Consider the following 19,117-nt stretch of genomic DNA (forward strand, 5'->3'; position numbering starts at 1 on the left):
TGTGTGATGTGACACATATCTTGGGCAGTATATAATTTCTGTCACATCATGGGCAGTGATGACAAATAAGCACAGAGAGAAAGTTGAAGTTCTAATGCTGGCTCAGCTCCAGCAATAAATCCACCATTCCTCTTTGGAAATGGGACACACCCCAGCTATCTCTTTCTTAGGGACTTTGCCCCTTGGCCATCTGGACGATATGTAGGGATCTCAATTAGGGATCTAATAGTAAGTGAACAAGACAGGTCTATTCCTATAGACTAGAGATGGTAAAAGTGCCAAAACCCTAAGGCGGGTATTTCAGACTTGGCTAAAACGACTAAGTAATATACAATCCCAAATGCCCGCATCGCTCTCTCATGATAAACGGAAGAGACTTAAAATCATTCCTCTCAAAATGCTTCTTTCGAACTGCAGTTAGCCGAATTAGTAAATAAACCACTAAACGAAACTCCACCGAAGTCGGGCGTGCCTCAGAGTTTTGGCACCCAGCTGCTCCTGCGCAAGTCCTAGACTCCGCCCCTCCGCAGGCTAGACACCGCCCTTATTCCCACTACTTCCGGCCTCTACCAAAAGCTCAACACGCTTGCGCCATTTTGACAGGCTGCTCCGGCTTTAGTAATCAGAAGATTGCCTCTCTGGGACCGCCCCCCGCCACCTCTCCGCCCCGCCCACGCTTTACCGGCCGGACGCGAAGTCTCGCGAGGTTAGGTGCGCGTCGGTATTTTGCGGGCTAGTAGCTTTCCCTGCAACTGTAATTGCCGCTGCGGGAGAAATTGGAGCTGCTGTCGCTGGCACGCCCGCTGCCTGCTCTCCTGGACTGAGAAGAGCCACAGCCTCTTCACTAGCGCGCCCCATACACCTAGCGCCCGGGTCGCCCGGCAACAATCCCAGACCCACTGCAACCACCTCAGGCAGTCGCTTTGCAGGTCATCCCCCCCCCTTAGCCCAGCAACTGAGGGTGGCCCCCTGTCCCTAACCGACTTCTCACTCCACGTCATCTGTGCCCTCCTCAGCGACGCCCGGGACCCACCTCTCCACACTCTAACTGACGAGGAGGAGACGCTCAGAATCACCCTTTCTCTAGGCGGAGCCGGCCCCCTCACCCGCGGGTGTGTCCTATAAATGGCGTCGGAAAGCGACACTGAGGAATTCTATGATGCCCCTGAAGATGTGCACCTGGGGGGCGGCTATCCTGTAGGGTAAGTAACAGAAGCCCGGGCCCAGAGCTCGGACATCCTAGTCTCTTGCTTCTCCCCGCATCTCTCTACACTCCTTTCCCACATCCCGCTGTGTCCGTCACCGCAGTTCCTCTTAGTCTCACTTGGACACCTCAGAACCCAGACCTGGGACTTCTTAGGGCAGGATGAGTTGGGAGAGGGAGAGGGAATCCTCCTCCTCCACCCTTTACCCTAGTGAGCGGCTCGGGGACTCTTTCGGTACCCCTTTCTTGTCTTAGTCAGCCATCGAGTGGATGGCATTCGTGCCTCAGAGGCAGCGATTTGTATTTGCGGGGTTCAAAGCTTACCTTTCCAACATCAGTTTTGACCCTCCGGGACCAAAAGGAGCGTTAGCAAGAGAAATTGAACTTCCACAGCTCTTTTTTTTTTTTTTTTTTTTTTTTCTTAAACAAAACCAAAAACAAAAAAAATTCTAGCTTAACTATTCATTTCAGAAGCGGCTGTAACTCGACCCTATTTGCCACTCACCTTTTCTTTTGCATAAAAAAGGAAGCGGGGAGAAGGAAGGTATTTATTTAAGGAGGTCTTCCAGCCTGCGTGAGTGTTCCACCTCAGCTATGTTTTACTGAAATAGCACTTTACTGTGTGCCAGAAGAAATTGTAGACAAGATCCTTAGCATTAGAGAGAATGATGTGGTCTGAAAGGGCAGCTGGACATAAATGTACACAGCCGAGTACAGATCTACAAACAAGTGCTGAGTAATATGGTCCTTGGAAGGAGAGCCCAGCTTGCTGCCCTTTCTCTCATCTTGCAAGATGTTTTCCTGGTGATTAATATGGCTAGCTCTGACTAGGAAGTTCACTAGTAGGAAAGCGTCTCTGACCAGGATTTGGACTTAACTTATTTGACTCCCCTCCACATTTCAGAGTGAAAATACAGTTTAAAATTATTTCACAAACTCTTCTCCTGACACGTCTGTAACTAGAAGTGCTGAAATATATTCTCCAACTATAAGGACTTAAAAATGAAATGGTAAAATGTGTATGTATGTTTGTGTATGGTGCTTAGATAGAGTTGAACTCTTAGTGTTTAGAGTTACCCCGTGGAAAAAATTCTCTGATGGAAATCGTGTGACAAGTACATTTTGGAAGGGCTTTCAAAAATCTGCTATATGTTATATACACTATATTCTCCAAAGTTATAGCAACAAGATCAGAAAAAAATGTATGTTGATAGATTACTAATGTGTGTGTTTCCAGGAACCTGTCTGTCACTATTGTGAGATTTGGGAATGATAGTGATCTGCCTTGAGCTGGCACTGAATCGCCTTGAAATTCAGTATCTGATCCAGGTTCAGAACTCAGTAGAACAGGGTAGAAAAATGCATTTAGATTTTCAAATATAATGGATTCTCCTGAAAAAAAGTCTCTGTGTGGCTTTTCCTTCAAAGTAAGAAACTGTCGGTTCTGGTTAAGTGAGAGAATAAAACACTGTGTAAGCGTTTATGGGTTGTTTTGTTTTAATTTTTTCTTTCTTTTCTTTTTTCTTTTTTAAGTTGGGAAGGAGAAATTATCAGTTTCACTATTGTTAGCATTTCAGAGCTTTCTGAATATTGTTTTTTTTCTCGTTGAATAAAGTTTAGTCTAGAAAGAATAGTTATGTCAGAACCTTTGTAAATTGTTAGTTCAATACCTGATATAGAAAATGTATTCCAACGTGAATTTGTCTCTCTTTTTTTTTTCTTGGCACTGAATCTGTTAATTTTATAGAGTACTTACTGCAGGAGGAAGTATATAGAACTTAGAACTGTTTTACTTGTTTGAACCCAATGAGTCATGAGAGAATTGATAGGCACTTGTTTCCCCCTTGGGATGATAGAGCTTCTCAAGAACTTTATAGTAGGTGAAAAGTTAGCTTCTTTTTAAAGTCCTGTGGGTCCCACTTTCCTAAATTTAACTCTATCTTACCCCCAAAATGAGCATGTTGAGAGCTCTATGGATAAAATGACAAGATTTGTTTGGATTTTATGTCCTCCCTTCTACTGTATTAGTGAGAGAATTGGAAGAAAATACACTTATCTGGAGAAATGGACCTGAGGACAGTTACTAATATTGAGAAGGCATAAAAGGGATGGCTTTGTTTATATTTTCCTCCATCCTCTGTGGCATATTTTAAGGTACTGGGAGCAGACTTAGCTTGGCAGCTAGCAGCTTAAAAAACCCAGTGACAAATTGTGATTTTGGAAAACAGGTGGCATCACTAGCTGGTTGATCATGAGAAACGTCTTCTGTTCCTTGACATGAACCAAAGTGGTACTACATAAACTCTAAGAGGCTAATTGAGCGAGTTTGGCCAATTGAAGAAATGCTTCTTCATGTTTGTGTGTTTGGGAATACTTAAAGCATTTCACTAAATTGTACTAAATTGAGTATACACTTGAGACACGCCTCATATTTTGTTAATCAGCAGAATTTAAATACACAGTCTGTTCCCTAATATTGATTTATTACTTATATTTCTTATTTATTTATTAATTTATATTTTGAAAGCTAATTTAATAAACAGTCCAGTTGTTAGAGTTTGAGTCCAGTGCAGTTATGTTTCCACCGTGGCAGACCACCTCTTACCCAGTTTGTAATGTGTACCCTTGTGTTGATTTTTTTGATTGGTACTTTCTGCATTTTTACATATATGATCTTAGAGAAGTTAAATATATTGTTCTTGGAGAAACAACTTGCAAGCAACAGAGCTAGCATTTGAAACCAGCTCACCAAACACTAGTGCAATGTTTATTCTAATGCATTACAGCTGTTGTACACTATATAAAGATATCTTCCCCCAGTAGATCCCAGAGTAAAGTGCTTTTGTACCAACCTTCTAAATTGAACTGATACTTTTATTTACAGCCAGCAGACCAAACCTTTCGGTTCTCTTGGCTACGAATTCCAAGTTTCTCTTTTAAGAATCTATATTTTTGTTTTATTATGTAGGACTATAAGTCATTTTTATGTCTAGAAATGGGAATTAGTTGAACTCTTTCCCAAAACATTATGAAAATTAAAGCATGTAGTGAGAAAGTGGCTTATCCATGATGCCATAGTGAATTAATTACAGACCTCTATACTAGCTCTGTTTCATAATGTGACATTTTTTCTGCTCTGCTGCTTAATACAGCGGGAAAGGCAGGAGGAACTGAGGTGTAGTAGAAAAGAATCCAACACTGTGAGTCATCTCATTTCCTTAACTTTAAACTGAAATTGCATTTTGAGAACCCTTTGAAATTTAAATGTCTGTCATTTTATTGAGACTTAGTAGTATATACTTTTATTGATAAACTTTCGTTCTTGGAGAAATCTATAGGTATCATGTGTGTGTATGTGTTGTTTTGTTTTTATTGTACTCACAAGTGAATCTAGTATCTGATGCATGCTAGATATACTCTAACACTGAGCAGCGTTCACAGCCTATGTTTTTTTTTGTTTTTATTTTAATGTGTATCTGCTAAGTTGCCCAGGCTAGCTAGCATAGACTTTTTGTAGCCTAGGCAGGCCTTGAACATTGTGGCCTGCCTCAGCTTTCTGAGTAGCTGGGCTTACTAGCCTGCTCCACCAGGACTGGCTTACTTGTTTTTATACTCTTTTATTTTAACAAACAGTGATAGCATTGATACATGCATGGTTCAAGATCCACGGATATGAAATTACTTACTGCCTAAGTAATATGTAGTTGGATACCTCTCCCAACTGTGAATTATACCTATATATTCTAAAGGACTGCAACTGAGAACATTTTTATAAAAATAAATGTAATATTTTCAACATTACTTTTTAGTGATAGCTAAAATCCTAGATTTTCTAGGTCTCAGGGCCTTAGAATAAAATAGTGCCTTTTTAGATTAGGAGTTAACTAGACATAATTTGGCTTAGTCTGAAAGTGAAACCTAGACTTAGAGAAGGAAGTGACACATTACTTTGTAATTGAAGCTAAAATTCAGGTCTTTTGATCCCTTATCTATGTGATGCTGCCACTTTTGAATGGACAGAGAATTATAGTAAGTAGCTATGCTTCAGATTTTTGGCACGTAACTTGTTAAGTCAGGCCACAAAAGTGGTCTACTTCTATTTCACACATTTTTCATGCTTTACATCTCAAAAGACATTGACTGTTACAGGCTTCTAACTATGGCTCATTCATTTCCTTTAAGTCAGAATGAAAACCAATGATTGAATAGCTTATCTACAACGGGGAACATGTAGTTTTGTTTCACTTCCAGGGGTCTTGTTAGTGTTAACAGCAAGCCACCATGTTTAGGTTGGAGAAATGGGAAAATATGGACTGAATAATGGAAACAGAGGTCAAAGTATCTGGAGGAATTGTTAGGTCTAGCTAAGCATTGTAGTTAACGTATACCTGATATACACATTGAGAAATTTAAAAAAAGGAAACCCCACAAAACCAGAATAGTTAGGTCTGAAAACGTCCCTAAATTGAATAGTTTTCTTTATTGAAAACTCCATTTTCTCACTTTACTTAGGCATCAAAAGCATTCCACCCAGAAATGAAAATTCCTATGTTTTTGCTTGGTGGTGGTGGGGTGTGTGTGTGTTTTGACATTGTCTTAGTATATAGCCTCGAACCCTTCATCCTCCTGTCTTAGCATCCCCAGTGCTGGGATTGCAGACCTGTTCCACTATACCCATCTCAGCACACATTTTTATTTGTAAAATATTTTCAAAATATTAGTGTGTTTAGGAAAAAAATACTTGTAAACGGCTGTTTGAGCTAGTCATAGTAACATGTTTCTAATTTAGTACTTGAGAGATGGAGGCATTGAGGATCAGGAGTTGAAGTTCATCTTCAGTTGTATGGTGAGTTTCAGGCCAGCCTTGGCTACATGAGAATCTGTTAAAACTACCATAAAAATGGTTGGCTGTTCTCAGTTTGCATTCAGTCATAGATTGATTATATTGATTTCTCTTGGCTCTGTAGGCTGATAGAAATATATCAATGTAGTTTTAACATACTCATGTAACATACTGACATGGAGAAAAACCTTCTACATATTAATTAGTAAATTTAGCTTCTAAATTTAGTGACCTCCAACTGTCAATTGGTGACTCATGGAGGTAGGACAGTTGGTAGCAATATGGCAGTTCGGAGACTTAATTTGAATCCGTACAAATTAATGTAAGTTAAAAACTATCTTATGATAACTTATTTCATAAAATAAGACACAAAACATGACTTTCTAAAAATGTTAAAAGCAGACATGGTATACACCTGTAATATTAGTACTGGACAGGAGAATCATGAGTTCAGGACCAACTTAGGCTGTATACCATGTTCCTGCTTCAAAAAGCCAAAGCTAAAACAAAGTAAAATATTACAAACAAGTAGTTATAGGTTAAGTTCATGGGTAGTCTTTTTCTTTAATTTTCAATTCTTTATTTTTTTACAATTCTGTTGGGTTTTTTGTTTATTTCTCAAAGTCTTTTAAAATTCTATGAAAGTAGAAAATGACACTTTATTTTTACATTTTTGTTTTATTTATTTAATATTTATTTGTTTACTTTACATCCTGTTTAATATATCCCTCCTCCTGGTCACCCATTTCTATAGTTCTCCCCCTATTCTCCTATGAGAAGGTGGGGCCTCCTTTGGTTATCCCCTTACCCTGGCACATCAAGTCTCTGCAGGGCCAGGTGCATCCCCTTCCACTGAGGCCAGACAAGGCAGCCCAGCTAGAAGAACATATCCAGTGGACTGGCAACAGCTTTTGGGATAGCCTCTGCTTCAGTTGTTTGGGACCCACATGAAGACTAAACTGTACATCTGCTACATATGTTTAGGAGGCCTCCGTGTATGTTCTTTGATTGATGGTTCAGATCTCCAAGGGACCAGGCTAGTTGACTCGATTGGTCTTTCTGAGGAGTTCCTATCCCCTTTTGGGAGCCCATAATTCATCCTCCTATTCTTCCATAAGAGTCCCCAAGTCTATCCACTGTTTGGCTGTGGGTGTCTGCATCTGTTTCAGTCAGCTGCTGGGTGAGGCCTCTCAGAGGACAACCATGCTAGACTCCTGTCTGCAAGCATAACAGAATATCATTAATAGTATCACGGATTGGGATCTATAGTATCATGGGATGAATCTCATGTTGGGCCTATTATTGATTAGCCATTCCCTCAGTCTCTGCTTCATCCCCTGTCCCTGTATTTCTTGTAGACAGGATAAATTTTGGGTCAGAGGTTTGTGGTTTGGTTGGTGTCCCTATTGCTCCACTGGGGTTCCTGCCTGGTTATAGGAGTTGGCCCCTTCAGGTTTCATATCCCTAATGCTATGTGTCATAGCTAAGGTCTCCTCCATTGATTCTTGGGTGCCTCCCTTATCCCAGGTCTCTGTCAAGTTGATGCCCTGTACCTCTCCACCCTGGTCAGTTGAAGATTTCTATTCATCCTGATGACCATTTGTTCATCTCTCCTGTCCCTCTCCACACTTGATCCTGAACCCCCTGTTCCCTTCCCCATCCCCTCTTCTACCCAGTTCCCTCCCTCCATCTGCTTTTTTATGACTATTTTATTCCTTTTTCTAAGTGTTATTTAAGCATTCTCGCTTGTGCCTTCTTTCTTGTTTAGCCTCTGTGGGTATGTTCAGTCTAGCGTGGGTATCCTGTATTTTATGGCTAATATCCACTTATCAGTGAGTACATACCATGCATGTCCTTTTGGGACTGTGATACCTCACTCAGAATGATATTCTCAAGTTCCATCCATTTGTCTGCAAATTTCATGATAGCTTTGTTTTTAATAGCTGAATAGTAGTCCATTGTGTAGATGTACCACATTTCCTGTATCCATTCTTCATTTGAAGGACATCTAGGTTCTTACCAGTTTCTGGCTATTAATAAAGGTGCTATGAACATAATTGAGCAAGTGCTGAGGAGGAGTCTTAATAGGCATAACTGGCCTGACACTCACCATGTGGACCAGGCTAACTTGAATTCACAGAAATCCTCTTGCCTATGTCTCCTGAGTACTGAGATTAGTACTCAGGAGTACTAATCTCAGTTAGTCTTTAAAAAATAGTCTTTAAAAAATATGTGTGCATGTGTATGAAAATGAGAGTGCTCCTGTGGGTTCATGTGCTTATGGAGGCTAGTAGTTGATATCAGATGTCTTCCTCAGTCATCATTTACCTTATATTGTAAGGTAATCCTGTCTTATATTGTAAGATAGGATTGCTCACTGAAGTTCTATTATTGGGCAAGACTAGCTGCTCACAAAACCCCAATCTGTGATCTGTAATAGGATTATAGGTACATTTCAATATACCTGTCTTGTTTTTTTAAAAAGAGATTTATTTATTTTATGTGTATAGATGTTTTTCGTGCATATATGAATATGTAATCTATCTGTGTCTGGTGTTTGTACAGAGCAGAAGAAGGCAACAAATCCCTTAGAAGTAGAGTTTCTAATGGTTGTAAGTGTCTTTGTGGGTGCTGGAACTGAACATGGGTCCTCTGCAAGTGCTCTTAACCACTGAACCACCTCTCCAGCCCCCATGCCTATCTTACAAGTGTTCTTGGGATCAGAAGTCAGGTCTTCATGCTTGCATGGTGGGTAATTTATAGACTGAGTTCTTTTTTCAGCATCACATTGGTAGTTTTATAGAATAGAATATAGTTTCTGATTTGGGGCATGTAACTCTGGTACAACAACCAATATATTCTATTCAGTTCTCTTCTATTTATTGTTATAACTGGGATAAAGCCTGAAAAATTTATCCTCAAGTGAGAGGGTTTTTTTTCTTCCTTATACTCCTGCTGCAAATTTGGTAGCTACTTTCTGGGAGTATAGTGGAGATAATATTAGAAGGGGTAGTAGTTTGAGATCATGGAAATTTTGCTGGAGATTGAAGAGGTGAATGTCACCCTAAGCACCTAATATGGGGACCAGATTATAAGCTACCTTCTGTGGCCTGGTAGCTGAGATACTATATATAATTTCTCTGATCATTTTTGTCATAGGGATACACAAGAGATTAGTACCTAGTTTAAGCTTTGCTTAAAGTAATAAAATTTGTAGCCACTTTATTATACCCTATGGATATTTTATTTGAATTGATAACCTGTGTTTCTTTATTCTATTTATAGAACTTTAAGTTATTTTCCATGATCTTCCTTTCATAAGTTCTGTTCCACTCTGCCTTCGATATATTTTTCAGCTAAACAGCTAAATCCTTAATTGGTTGCTTTCTTGATCTTCAAAGTGGAATTCTGCCTATTCCCTTACTTCAAATTGAAGTATCTTTATGTTAGTCTGCTCTCATGATTCAAAATGGAAGGAAAAGCAACCAAGACATACTATGGACTTCATATCTTACAGCAACCTCAGTATTTTTTTCATCATAGTCAGTATAGAAATTTATCTCAGTTACTATAGCAACCAGTCTTATCAGTTATTCTTCTAGCTGTTTTGCCTTCTCTCAGATACTGGGATTTGCCATGTAATTAGGCTCTAGGAATGTGCTTCAGGTCTCAGCACTTTATTACTAGCTACAAATGTCTACCAGTTTACCAGTTTAATGATGGAATTTGTCATTCCATCATTGCTCTCAAATCACTAAACCTTTTTGTCTTCAAACATGTAAACATTTTAGGCATACAGAATTAACAACAAAAAGCCCCATGTTCCTTAAACTTTTTCTGTTTCAGAGTTAGCCATTGTCTTGAAGGCTGAATGCCTCACATCATTAGCACCCATGTTTATCCCTTTGTTATGTCAATGAGTATGAACTCCAAGCCCAAAAGTGACCATTTAGAAAGTCCATTTACAAATAGGATTCTGAATACAGCATCATTACTAAATAGCTGAAGTACCTTGAATGAAAGAAAGCACCTTGATTCACCAACAACTACCAAATAAATAATCTGGCTTTAAAAACAATTATTTTATAGGCTGTTGAAAGAATGCTGAGCCTGCAAATTAATTTATTCTAATTTGAGAAAATGTTATCTTTCTTTTGTTGCCTTTGAATAAACAAGAAAGGAAACAGCTGAATAATTGTATGGATATTTAAAATTTTCCTATTCACTTAATAAAGTTTGTCTTTTATAAATGTCACAGCTTTGTAACTAAAATAGTTTTAAAATACGTGTTTGTCCTGCTGAAATATAAGAAATATTTAGAAGATGCAAGTTTCTGTTAATATATGGTTCTGGTACTGATTGTTGATGCTGCAAAGTGTAGTAATAATTTCTGATTGTGTTACAGCTGTTCTTTAGGACTGAATGAATTTTAATTTTAGGTGATTGCTCTTATCAATGACAGTACCAATATGGATGTGTGTATATGTATACATATGTATACACATATATGTGTGTGTGTTCCATTTCATTTTAAAAATCAAAGGAAAATTTTGTTTTAAATAACAGATATGTAAGAATATATATATGTCTGTGTTCTAATATGTTTTGATAATGTATATATTGTGTGATGTTTATCTCCATTTATTATTTCATTATGGTGAGAATATGAAAATATTAAAAATTCTTAAGAGTTTAAAAACATATAATAACTCACCATGGTAGCCACCGATCTGTGCAGTAGTACACTTGAATTTCTTTCTTCTAACTAATGTAATACCCATTTATCAGGCTTGTCATATTCTTCCCTTCTTTCTTCTTAAACTTATGGTAATTGTGACTCTACTCCATCTATAAGATTTTCTTACTTGAATTCTATATGAATGAGCTAATGAAGTACTTGTCTTTTGTATCTGTCATATTTCACTTAACAGAATGACATACATTCCCATAGAAACAATCATAAATGACACACTTTCATTTTTTGGTATAACTGAAGAGTATTCTTTTGTGTATATATACCATGTTTCTTTATCCCTTCATCACTTAATAGACACTTACCTTTCCATTTCTTGACTATTTGGATAGTGTTATAGTAAGTGTAGAGGTGCAGGCATATCTTTTCGTTTGATTGATTTTATTTCCTTTGGCTATATAATCAATAATATGATTGCTGGATCATATTGTAGTTCTGTTTTTAGGTTTTGAGGAAATCGCATGCTATTTTTTAGTGATAGGTATACTAATATGCATTCCCATCAAGGATTCTCTTTTTCTCCATAACTGCATTAGCATTTGTTATCATTTGTCTTTCTTGTAATTAGTCTTATTAGAAAGAGGAGATACCTCATTGTCATTCTGTTTTGTATTTCCCCAATGATTAGTGCTATACAGTATAATATTTCTTTTACCTGTTGGTCATTTATATATATTATTTTGAGAAATTTCTATTTAGGTCTCATGCTCATTTTTTATTGAATTATTAAAAATTTTATTTTGTTGTTAATTGGAATTATTTGTAGATTCTGACCACCTTTTGTCATGTGTATACTTTTTATTTTTTCTATTCTATAAATTATCTCTTTTATTTATTGTTTCCTTTGCTGTGTAGAATCTTTTAGCTTATTAAAGTCCTATTAAAAATGCATCCATCTACTGTTCTTTTATATTCCTACCTATAAAATCATTGCTTGTGCCTCTGTATCCTAAAGTGTTTTCTTTATTCTTGTTCTAGTAGTGTCAGTTTCCAGTTTTATATTTAGGTCTTTAATCTATTTTTAGTTGATTTTTGTAATTGGTAAGAGATATGGGTCTAATTTCATTCTTCTACATTTGAATATGTGATTTCTCCAACTCTATTTATTGTCCCTTCTCCAGTTTGTGTTTTTAGCACTTTTTTGTCAATGATAGTAAGGACTAAATATGTGACTTTTCTTCTAGGGCCAGTTCTTTTCCATTCCATAGTCTCTTTATACCATTACTATGCTGTTTAATTACAGTAGTTTTAAATACAATAGCGAGACCAATTCAGTCAGAGTTCTTGTCTCAAGGGCAGTAAGGAGGAACATGATAAAGGAAGACACTTGATGTTCTGCTCTGGCCTCTGCACAGTTGGGTCAATGTACCACATGTACATACACACCATACCAAATATATGCTAAAAATCTTTTAGGAAAATAAAAGTAGATTATGATTATATAGCACCAACAATTCCTAGATTTTATAAGTTTTGTTGATGTCCCTTTTTATAATAGCAAATTTAAAAATAGGACCATGAGGAAATGGTTGTGGGCATGGTCATGGTTTGTATTTCAAGGGTAAAACAAAAATTTTTTTTCTTTGATGCTGCTTCTTTAGTTTTAGTATATTATTTAAATTGGAGGTATTTTTCAAATTCCATGTTTCTATATGAGATTTTCTTATTAGCATAGAATAAAGTAAAATGTTCCACAAGAATATAAACAATAGTGGAGCAGTGATTGTGCATGCCTTTAGTCGCAGCACTCTGGAGGCAAAAGCTGGTGAATCTCTGAGTTCGAGGCCAGCCTGATGTACAGAGTTAGTTCCAGGACAGCCAGGACTACACAAAGAAACCCTGTCTTAAAAAAAAAAAAAAAGAAAGAAAGAAAGAAAGGAAAAAAGATTATATAATATTGCACATCAAATATTTAAAACTTCACAATGACAAAGCTTTAAAACAGAAGTCAAGTATTATCTTGTTCTGTAAATTGGAATGCTTTTTAAATTATTTTTTATTTTTGAGATTATAATACCTTTCCTCCCCTTTTCTCCCTTTAAGCTATCCCATATACCCCTCATTACTGTCTTTCAAATGTATGTTTTTTTAAAATAATTGTTGTCACCTGCATGGATATTATGAATATACCTATATATTCTCAAATGTGACCTGCTCAGTCTGTATAATGTTACTTTTGGATATGTTTCCAGGTTGGGTGTTTTATTTCTGTTTAGCTTTGGATTGGTTGCCTTATTTGTGCTTATTTATCTACTTATGTCTGTCTTCCTCTTTTTACTTGCCTGGCCTTTCAGGCAAAAAATAAATCATAGTAGTTTTCAGAGCACCAGAAAAATTCCAAATTTTCCTGTTTAGACTTTACATTTTAGTGTTGGCCTTTGTTTGCTATCAGATTTTACTGTTTTAGCTTGCTGGCCTTTAGAAATTAAAGCCCTGAGTTAGCTTCTTACTAGAATGCTCACGTCCTGTCCTGTTCCCCTCAAGGAATTTAGGATCCCAGGACTTTCTTCATAGAAGCAAGGTGGATTTTGCTCTGCTTGTTCCAGTTGCTGGTTACACTGCTTTACCTCCTCTTACTATGTTTTTCGTATGCAAAAGCGGAAGAGAATAAAGGGCAGAATGAAGCTCCAAAGTGGTTCCTGTTCTGCAGCTTCATAGTCACCTTCCTATAAGAGAGAAATGTTCCCGAGCAACCAGCTTTGTTCCAGCTGACTAACTCTAGGCACTTTGCTTCTCTGTCATTACCCCTTTTACCTCTTCAGGACTCTGTCAGGGATTTTTTGCAACCTGACTAGCTATTTAAGAAACAACCATCCCTTTTCTTCCCTCAAGACTGTAATAGTCAGCTTTTTTAAAAAAACAAAACAAAACGAGAACGCATTGTTAATTGTTTTTGCAGTCTGTAGTCTTGATAGGTTTTTGTTTGAGTTGGGATTGGTTTTCTTTTTCTTTGAATTTTATTTGTTTGTTGTTCTTGGTGGTGGTGATGGTAGTGATTGGTTGGTTGGTTGGTTGGTTTACAATATTGAGACTTTTCCAGGGCTAGGCAGGTCCTCTACCACTAAGCTACATTTCTGGGTTGTGGCTGGTTGTTTTATTATATTTTCCTAAGCATAATGAGGAATTTAAAATTGGCAATGTTAAGGATGAGACTGCTCTTGGGTTTTGTTTTTGCTCTGCGGGAGGTGGCCTTTTGAGTTTCTTGTTTTTTAATTGAATATAAAACAGGTGGCAAATGTAGGATTAGTCTGTTAACTGATTCCTCTTTGTTTGCCAAAGACTTTTTTTTAATCTTTTTATTTTATATTTTATTTACATTTCAGATGCCATCCCCTTTCCCCATTTCCCCTCCCTAGAAAACCCCTATCCCATGCCCCCTTTTCCTTTTTGCGTTTATACAATTTTTTTAAATGTTAATCAAAGGCTTTATCAGTTTGGTAATGCTCAATCAGAAGTGAAACCCAATACCCAACCTAGATATATAAACTATCTTTGACTGGTGGAGACACGTGAACATCTGCCTCCATGCCCCCTCCCTTTCTCTCTCTTTCTCTCTCTCATCACCTAGCTTCTCCTCTCCTTCATCTTCTCCTCTCCTTACTCCATCTCTTCCTCTCAGTACTCTTTCTCCCTTAGCTGTTTGCCAAAGACTTATAGATTGTTTCAGATAACCTTCAGGTTAGTGGGAGAGAAATAACAACTCCTAAAACAGAAAATCTGAAGCTAAATGTGCAAGAAACTATATATAAGATAGATTTTAAGCTCTGACTTATGAAACTGTAAACATTTATTGTTTTTTATAAAATCAGTTTTTTAGCATTTGGCAATAATTTTAAGTCTTTATAACTCAGTGCATGAACAATGAAGATCTGGGCTTAAAAATTAGAAAAGATGACCCAACACTAATTGTCTACAAGCAGCGGTGCCTAACCCACACAAGTCATATGCAACTCAACAGAAAACTGTGAACTTAGAACATTATATGAGTGATTTTGTAGGCTATTTTTTGTAACTTGATTGTGTGATTTTTGAGCTTGAACTCATATGATGGTGCCGTGTCACAGTGTCACACAAAACAAAACTATATGTATGCTCTCACAGTCTACTGGGACATAGGTTAAAAACCTATCTTGCCAAAGACAGTTGTGCTTCTAATATGGCTTATGGAGCGAAAACTGTAGATACTCTTGGCCCTCTGAAGGAACCCCTCACTGAGGTTCTGGGGAAAATTAGTTAAATTACTATTACTATCATGTCAACAGCTGCTTTCGAAATGAAGAATTTTCCACTGTACTGGGAAAGGCAGCTTTTTGGGTTAATATATCTATGAGTTCTTAATAAATACTTGTATTGATTGCTATTCAAACTAGGAGCTTATTACTTAAAGTTGTGGGAAGATTATTAGTTGAAGGAATTGAGATACAAAATCTATTTTGTTTTGCAGATTGCTCACCAGTTTGTGATTTATATAGATTAATGTGTCTGAAGTGTTACTAATATTTTTATAGTACAAGAAGAGTATCCCCAGATGACTTTTTTATATGTGGTGACTGATTCTTTTTAATGACAACATAATATTAATTGATATATACCTAGAAAATTGGCTGTTGATATTTATTTGATGTATTGCTATTACTGCATTTTAATTATGTTGAATTAAGTTAATTTTATATACATATCTGAGTAATAGGGTCAATAGTCAGTTTACCTATCTAGACATTGTGTCAGTTTGTAATAGTAGCCATCTTCACCTTTTAAGAGTAGAAGCAGTCTAAGCGAATAAAATGCAGCTGTTAATATTACTTCCTATTCTTCATTAAACATTTTTGCTAACTGTATATAATACCATATAAGTAGATAATATTTGCATTTTTGCCTTTACACTGAATATACTCTGATAGAACTTTGACTACACACCTGTGCAGTTGCCTTCATTGAATGAATGCTACTAAATATTTATATAGTGGTGTTAGCCATTCAATCCCTTCTTTGTCCTTTTGTCACACATTAGCATAGTTACTACATAATTAACTTGATGAGGTAGAGCTACTAAATAAGGTATAGACTCTTACTTTAATTATAATCTCAGGTAAGTACATTAAGCTGTATTCTAATTACAGATAAATATGTTAAGGATTATTCATTGTTATTGAAAGTTAGCTGTGTGTTCCATTCTCTATTTTCTTTTCAGTTTCTAAATAGGTCAATCTGCGGCTACAGGCCTAGTTGTGAAATTTAGGTATGACCACTGAGTACAATAAAAAGAGTAGCATTTAGTCTGACAAAATTCTAAGATTTTTAGCATAATGCTGCATTTTGTTGTGGTTGTTAGTTTTTGTTTTGTTTTTTAATGTCTATCACTTTCTTGGGAAGAACACTAGTAGAAAGAAAGCTCAAAAATAGTAAAGCTGTTTAGGGATACACGTGTGTGAATGCTTGATGAAACTTTGGGGGTTTTTTTGAGATTTTTTGTTTGTTTGTTTGTTTGCTTTTTTGTTTTTCAAGTCAGAGTTTCTCTATAGCCTTGGCTGTCCTAGAACTCACCAGGCTGGCCTCAAACTGATTGCATGTGTGTTCTGAAAGTTGGGATTAATAGCATGGGCCACCACACCCAGCTTGATGAAACTTTTTTGTTTTGAGATAGGGTTTGTCTGTGTAGCCTTGGCTGCCCTGGAACCCACTCTGTAGACCAGGCTGGATTTGAACTCACAGAGATCCACCTATGTCTCTCTTGAAAACTGGGATTAAAAGCATGAGCCACAAACACCCAATAAAACTAATTTTTTAAAAACCCCAAATCAGAGAATTTTACCCAGTTTTACCTGTATTGGGTAGGCAGACAGAGCATATAATAATGATTCTGGGATGACTGTTATTCAAGAGTCCAGGTAAAATGGGGAATCACAGGAAGTTTATTCTATGTCTTATACATGAAAATTACATAATATGTTGAATATTCCTTATTTAAAAATTGTAGGAACAGAAGTATTTAGATTTAAAATTTTTAGGAGTTGAGGATACTTTCATAGATATAATAAGATATCTTTGAATGGGAACTGACTCTAAATGCAGTAATTGTTTGAATCATTTATACCTTATGAACATAACTTGAAGGGAATTTTATAGTACTTTTTTATGAGCCTGTAGTTTGAACCTTCACATGAAATTGGGTACACAATTTTCTATTTGTGGCATCATTGTTGGCCCTCAAAAATTTTGAGTTTGGAACATTTTGGATTTTAGGATCCAGGTGTTCAAGCTAGATATTCTAAAATAGTCTTGTACAGAGTAATCAGCCCTTAATAATTCTGCACCACTAGGTCTGTTAGATGATCCTGGGCCAGAAGGCTGAAGATCAGATGCTCCAATCTTCTGTAGTATAGGGAGTGTTCAGGTGTTCAGTGGTCTCTATAAATTGGCTAAGTTTTAGAAGCTATGCTTTGTGCTTCCCATAATCTCAGGTAACTCAGTCATTCTGGGTTTCTGATAGAGTTGAAAACTTATAGTCTCATAGCCAATTCTTGCTATTTACTTTGAGAGAAAAGATTTGAGAGGATGGTTTTCATCTGACATTCATTCTAAAGCCAAGAAAAAAAAAAGCCAGGTTCAGAACTAAGTCTTTTATTTAGGAGAGATGAAAGAGGTTCTACTTAGTCAACAAAATGATGGACTGGGTATTAGGTCTGTCTTGCACCTTACTGACATAAATTGGTATAGTTATGCTCTAACTGTATTTTGAGAGAAAAGTTTTAACAGGAAGGGTGATATGTAGGAGGAGCTAAGGTGGGAGGAGTAAGGAGAGGAGGAGGAGAAGGAGAAGGAGAGGAGGAGCTAGGTGATGAGAGGGGGGGGGGGGCAGACATGGAGGCGGATGTTCACATGTCTCCACCAGTCAAAGATAGTTGATATATCTAGGTTGGGTATTAGGTTACACTTCTGATTGATATTGAGCATTACCAAATTTATAAAGCCATTGGTTAACATTAAAAAAATTGTATAAAAGCAAAAAGGAGAAGGGAGTATTGGATAGGGGTTTTCTAGGGAGGGAAAATGGGGAAAGGGGATAGCATCTGAAATGTAAGTAAAATATCCAATTTAAAAAAATAGAAAAAAACTAAAATAGTCGTGTACATATCAAATAAATAACAGTAGTTTAAAAGTTAAAACATGGACTTCAATGAGAAAATTGGCCTATACATATTAGGTATTATTGCATGCACTTTATGAACTAAGTTCAAAAGGAAAAGTTGAGGCTTCCACTAATATCCCAGAGATTCTATCAGATAATGAGTAAGTTTTAACAGGATGACTGAAATATTATACATCTAAATTCAACCCCACTGTTTATAAAGCTTTATAATTTGTTTACATTATTCTACCTCTACCAACAAAGCTTTAGTTTGTGTTTTCACTTGGAAAAATTAAAGGTTCAGATGTGTTATATATCAAGTTAAGAAAGGTTCTAGAGCATGTGGAAAAATATGATTAATCCAACTGACCTAGCTAAACATATTAGGATTTCTAGAACAGAAATCACAAAGACCTTTTCTGTATTTTATTAAAATTTAAAAATTAGATTTTAAACTATTCCCATATAAGAACTATAACCATGTGATACATAATAATGTTTTTAGTTAAAAACAGACTGCACACAGAACAGTGACCATCTTCTTCATTTTGCCTATGGTTTCTACCTAACAAAACTGCGTAATACACATTTCTTAGTGTGTGTCCTAGTTATTAATTTAGTTATGCCTGTGCTTGGGCAGTCTATAATAACTCTCAAGAAGATCTGAAGATAAAGCTTAGTGGTAGATTGTTTGTGGTGTTGAGGCTCTGGTTTCAACCTCAACACCACAATAATACACATGTATTCTCTCATGGACATACAAAGAAGTACTAGTTTCATGCACAAGGCCAAAGTGTTTTGTTTATATTTAATGTTCTACAGCAATTTTTATTTTCTTTAGCCCCCTATAAATTCCCATTGTAGAAATAACTAAAAGAGCTATTCCAGGATATCTTTCATCCTCTTACATACACTTAAGTGCTCTTATTGTGTCCTTGCATTATATCCTGTGAGTCTTTGGGTACAGTTACCATATATTAAAATTGTCTCTTCATAGGTTTGTGTCACCTACTATATTTTGACCTCTCTGTGGGCAAAGGCTGAGTCTTTTTTATCTTTATCTTCTCATTGTTGCTTGGCAATGCCTGACTTGTGGAAAACGACCAGTAATGGTTTGTTGATTAAATGAAGGAACCCAAAAGCACAGCTTATCCAATGCCTTAACTTTACAAGTGTGAAAAGTGAGGT

General features: G+C 36.6%; 1 protein-coding gene across 2 annotated transcripts in view; it reads left to right on the top strand.

Moving 5' to 3' along the window:
• The first annotated feature begins 787 nt into the window (after positions 1-787).
• Positions 788-19,117, top strand: part of Wdr44 (WD repeat domain 44) — an 88,480-nt gene continuing 70,150 nt past the window's right edge. The window contains exons 1-2 of one of the 2 annotated variants that reach the window (XM_034485665.2): positions 788-929; positions 1,017-1,202. In XM_034485665.2, coding sequence (XP_034341556.1) covers positions 1,126-1,202 — 77 coding nt within the window. In that variant the 5' untranslated portion in view covers positions 788-929; positions 1,017-1,125. The remainder of the gene's footprint in view (positions 930-1,016; positions 1,203-19,117) is intronic. The other variant, XM_076918893.1, reaches the window with a different exon arrangement.

The sequence above is a fragment of the Arvicanthis niloticus genome, chromosome X (assembly GCF_011762505.2).
Source record: "Arvicanthis niloticus isolate mArvNil1 chromosome X, mArvNil1.pat.X, whole genome shotgun sequence".
NCBI classification, from domain to species: domain Eukaryota; kingdom Metazoa; phylum Chordata; class Mammalia; order Rodentia; family Muridae; genus Arvicanthis; species Arvicanthis niloticus.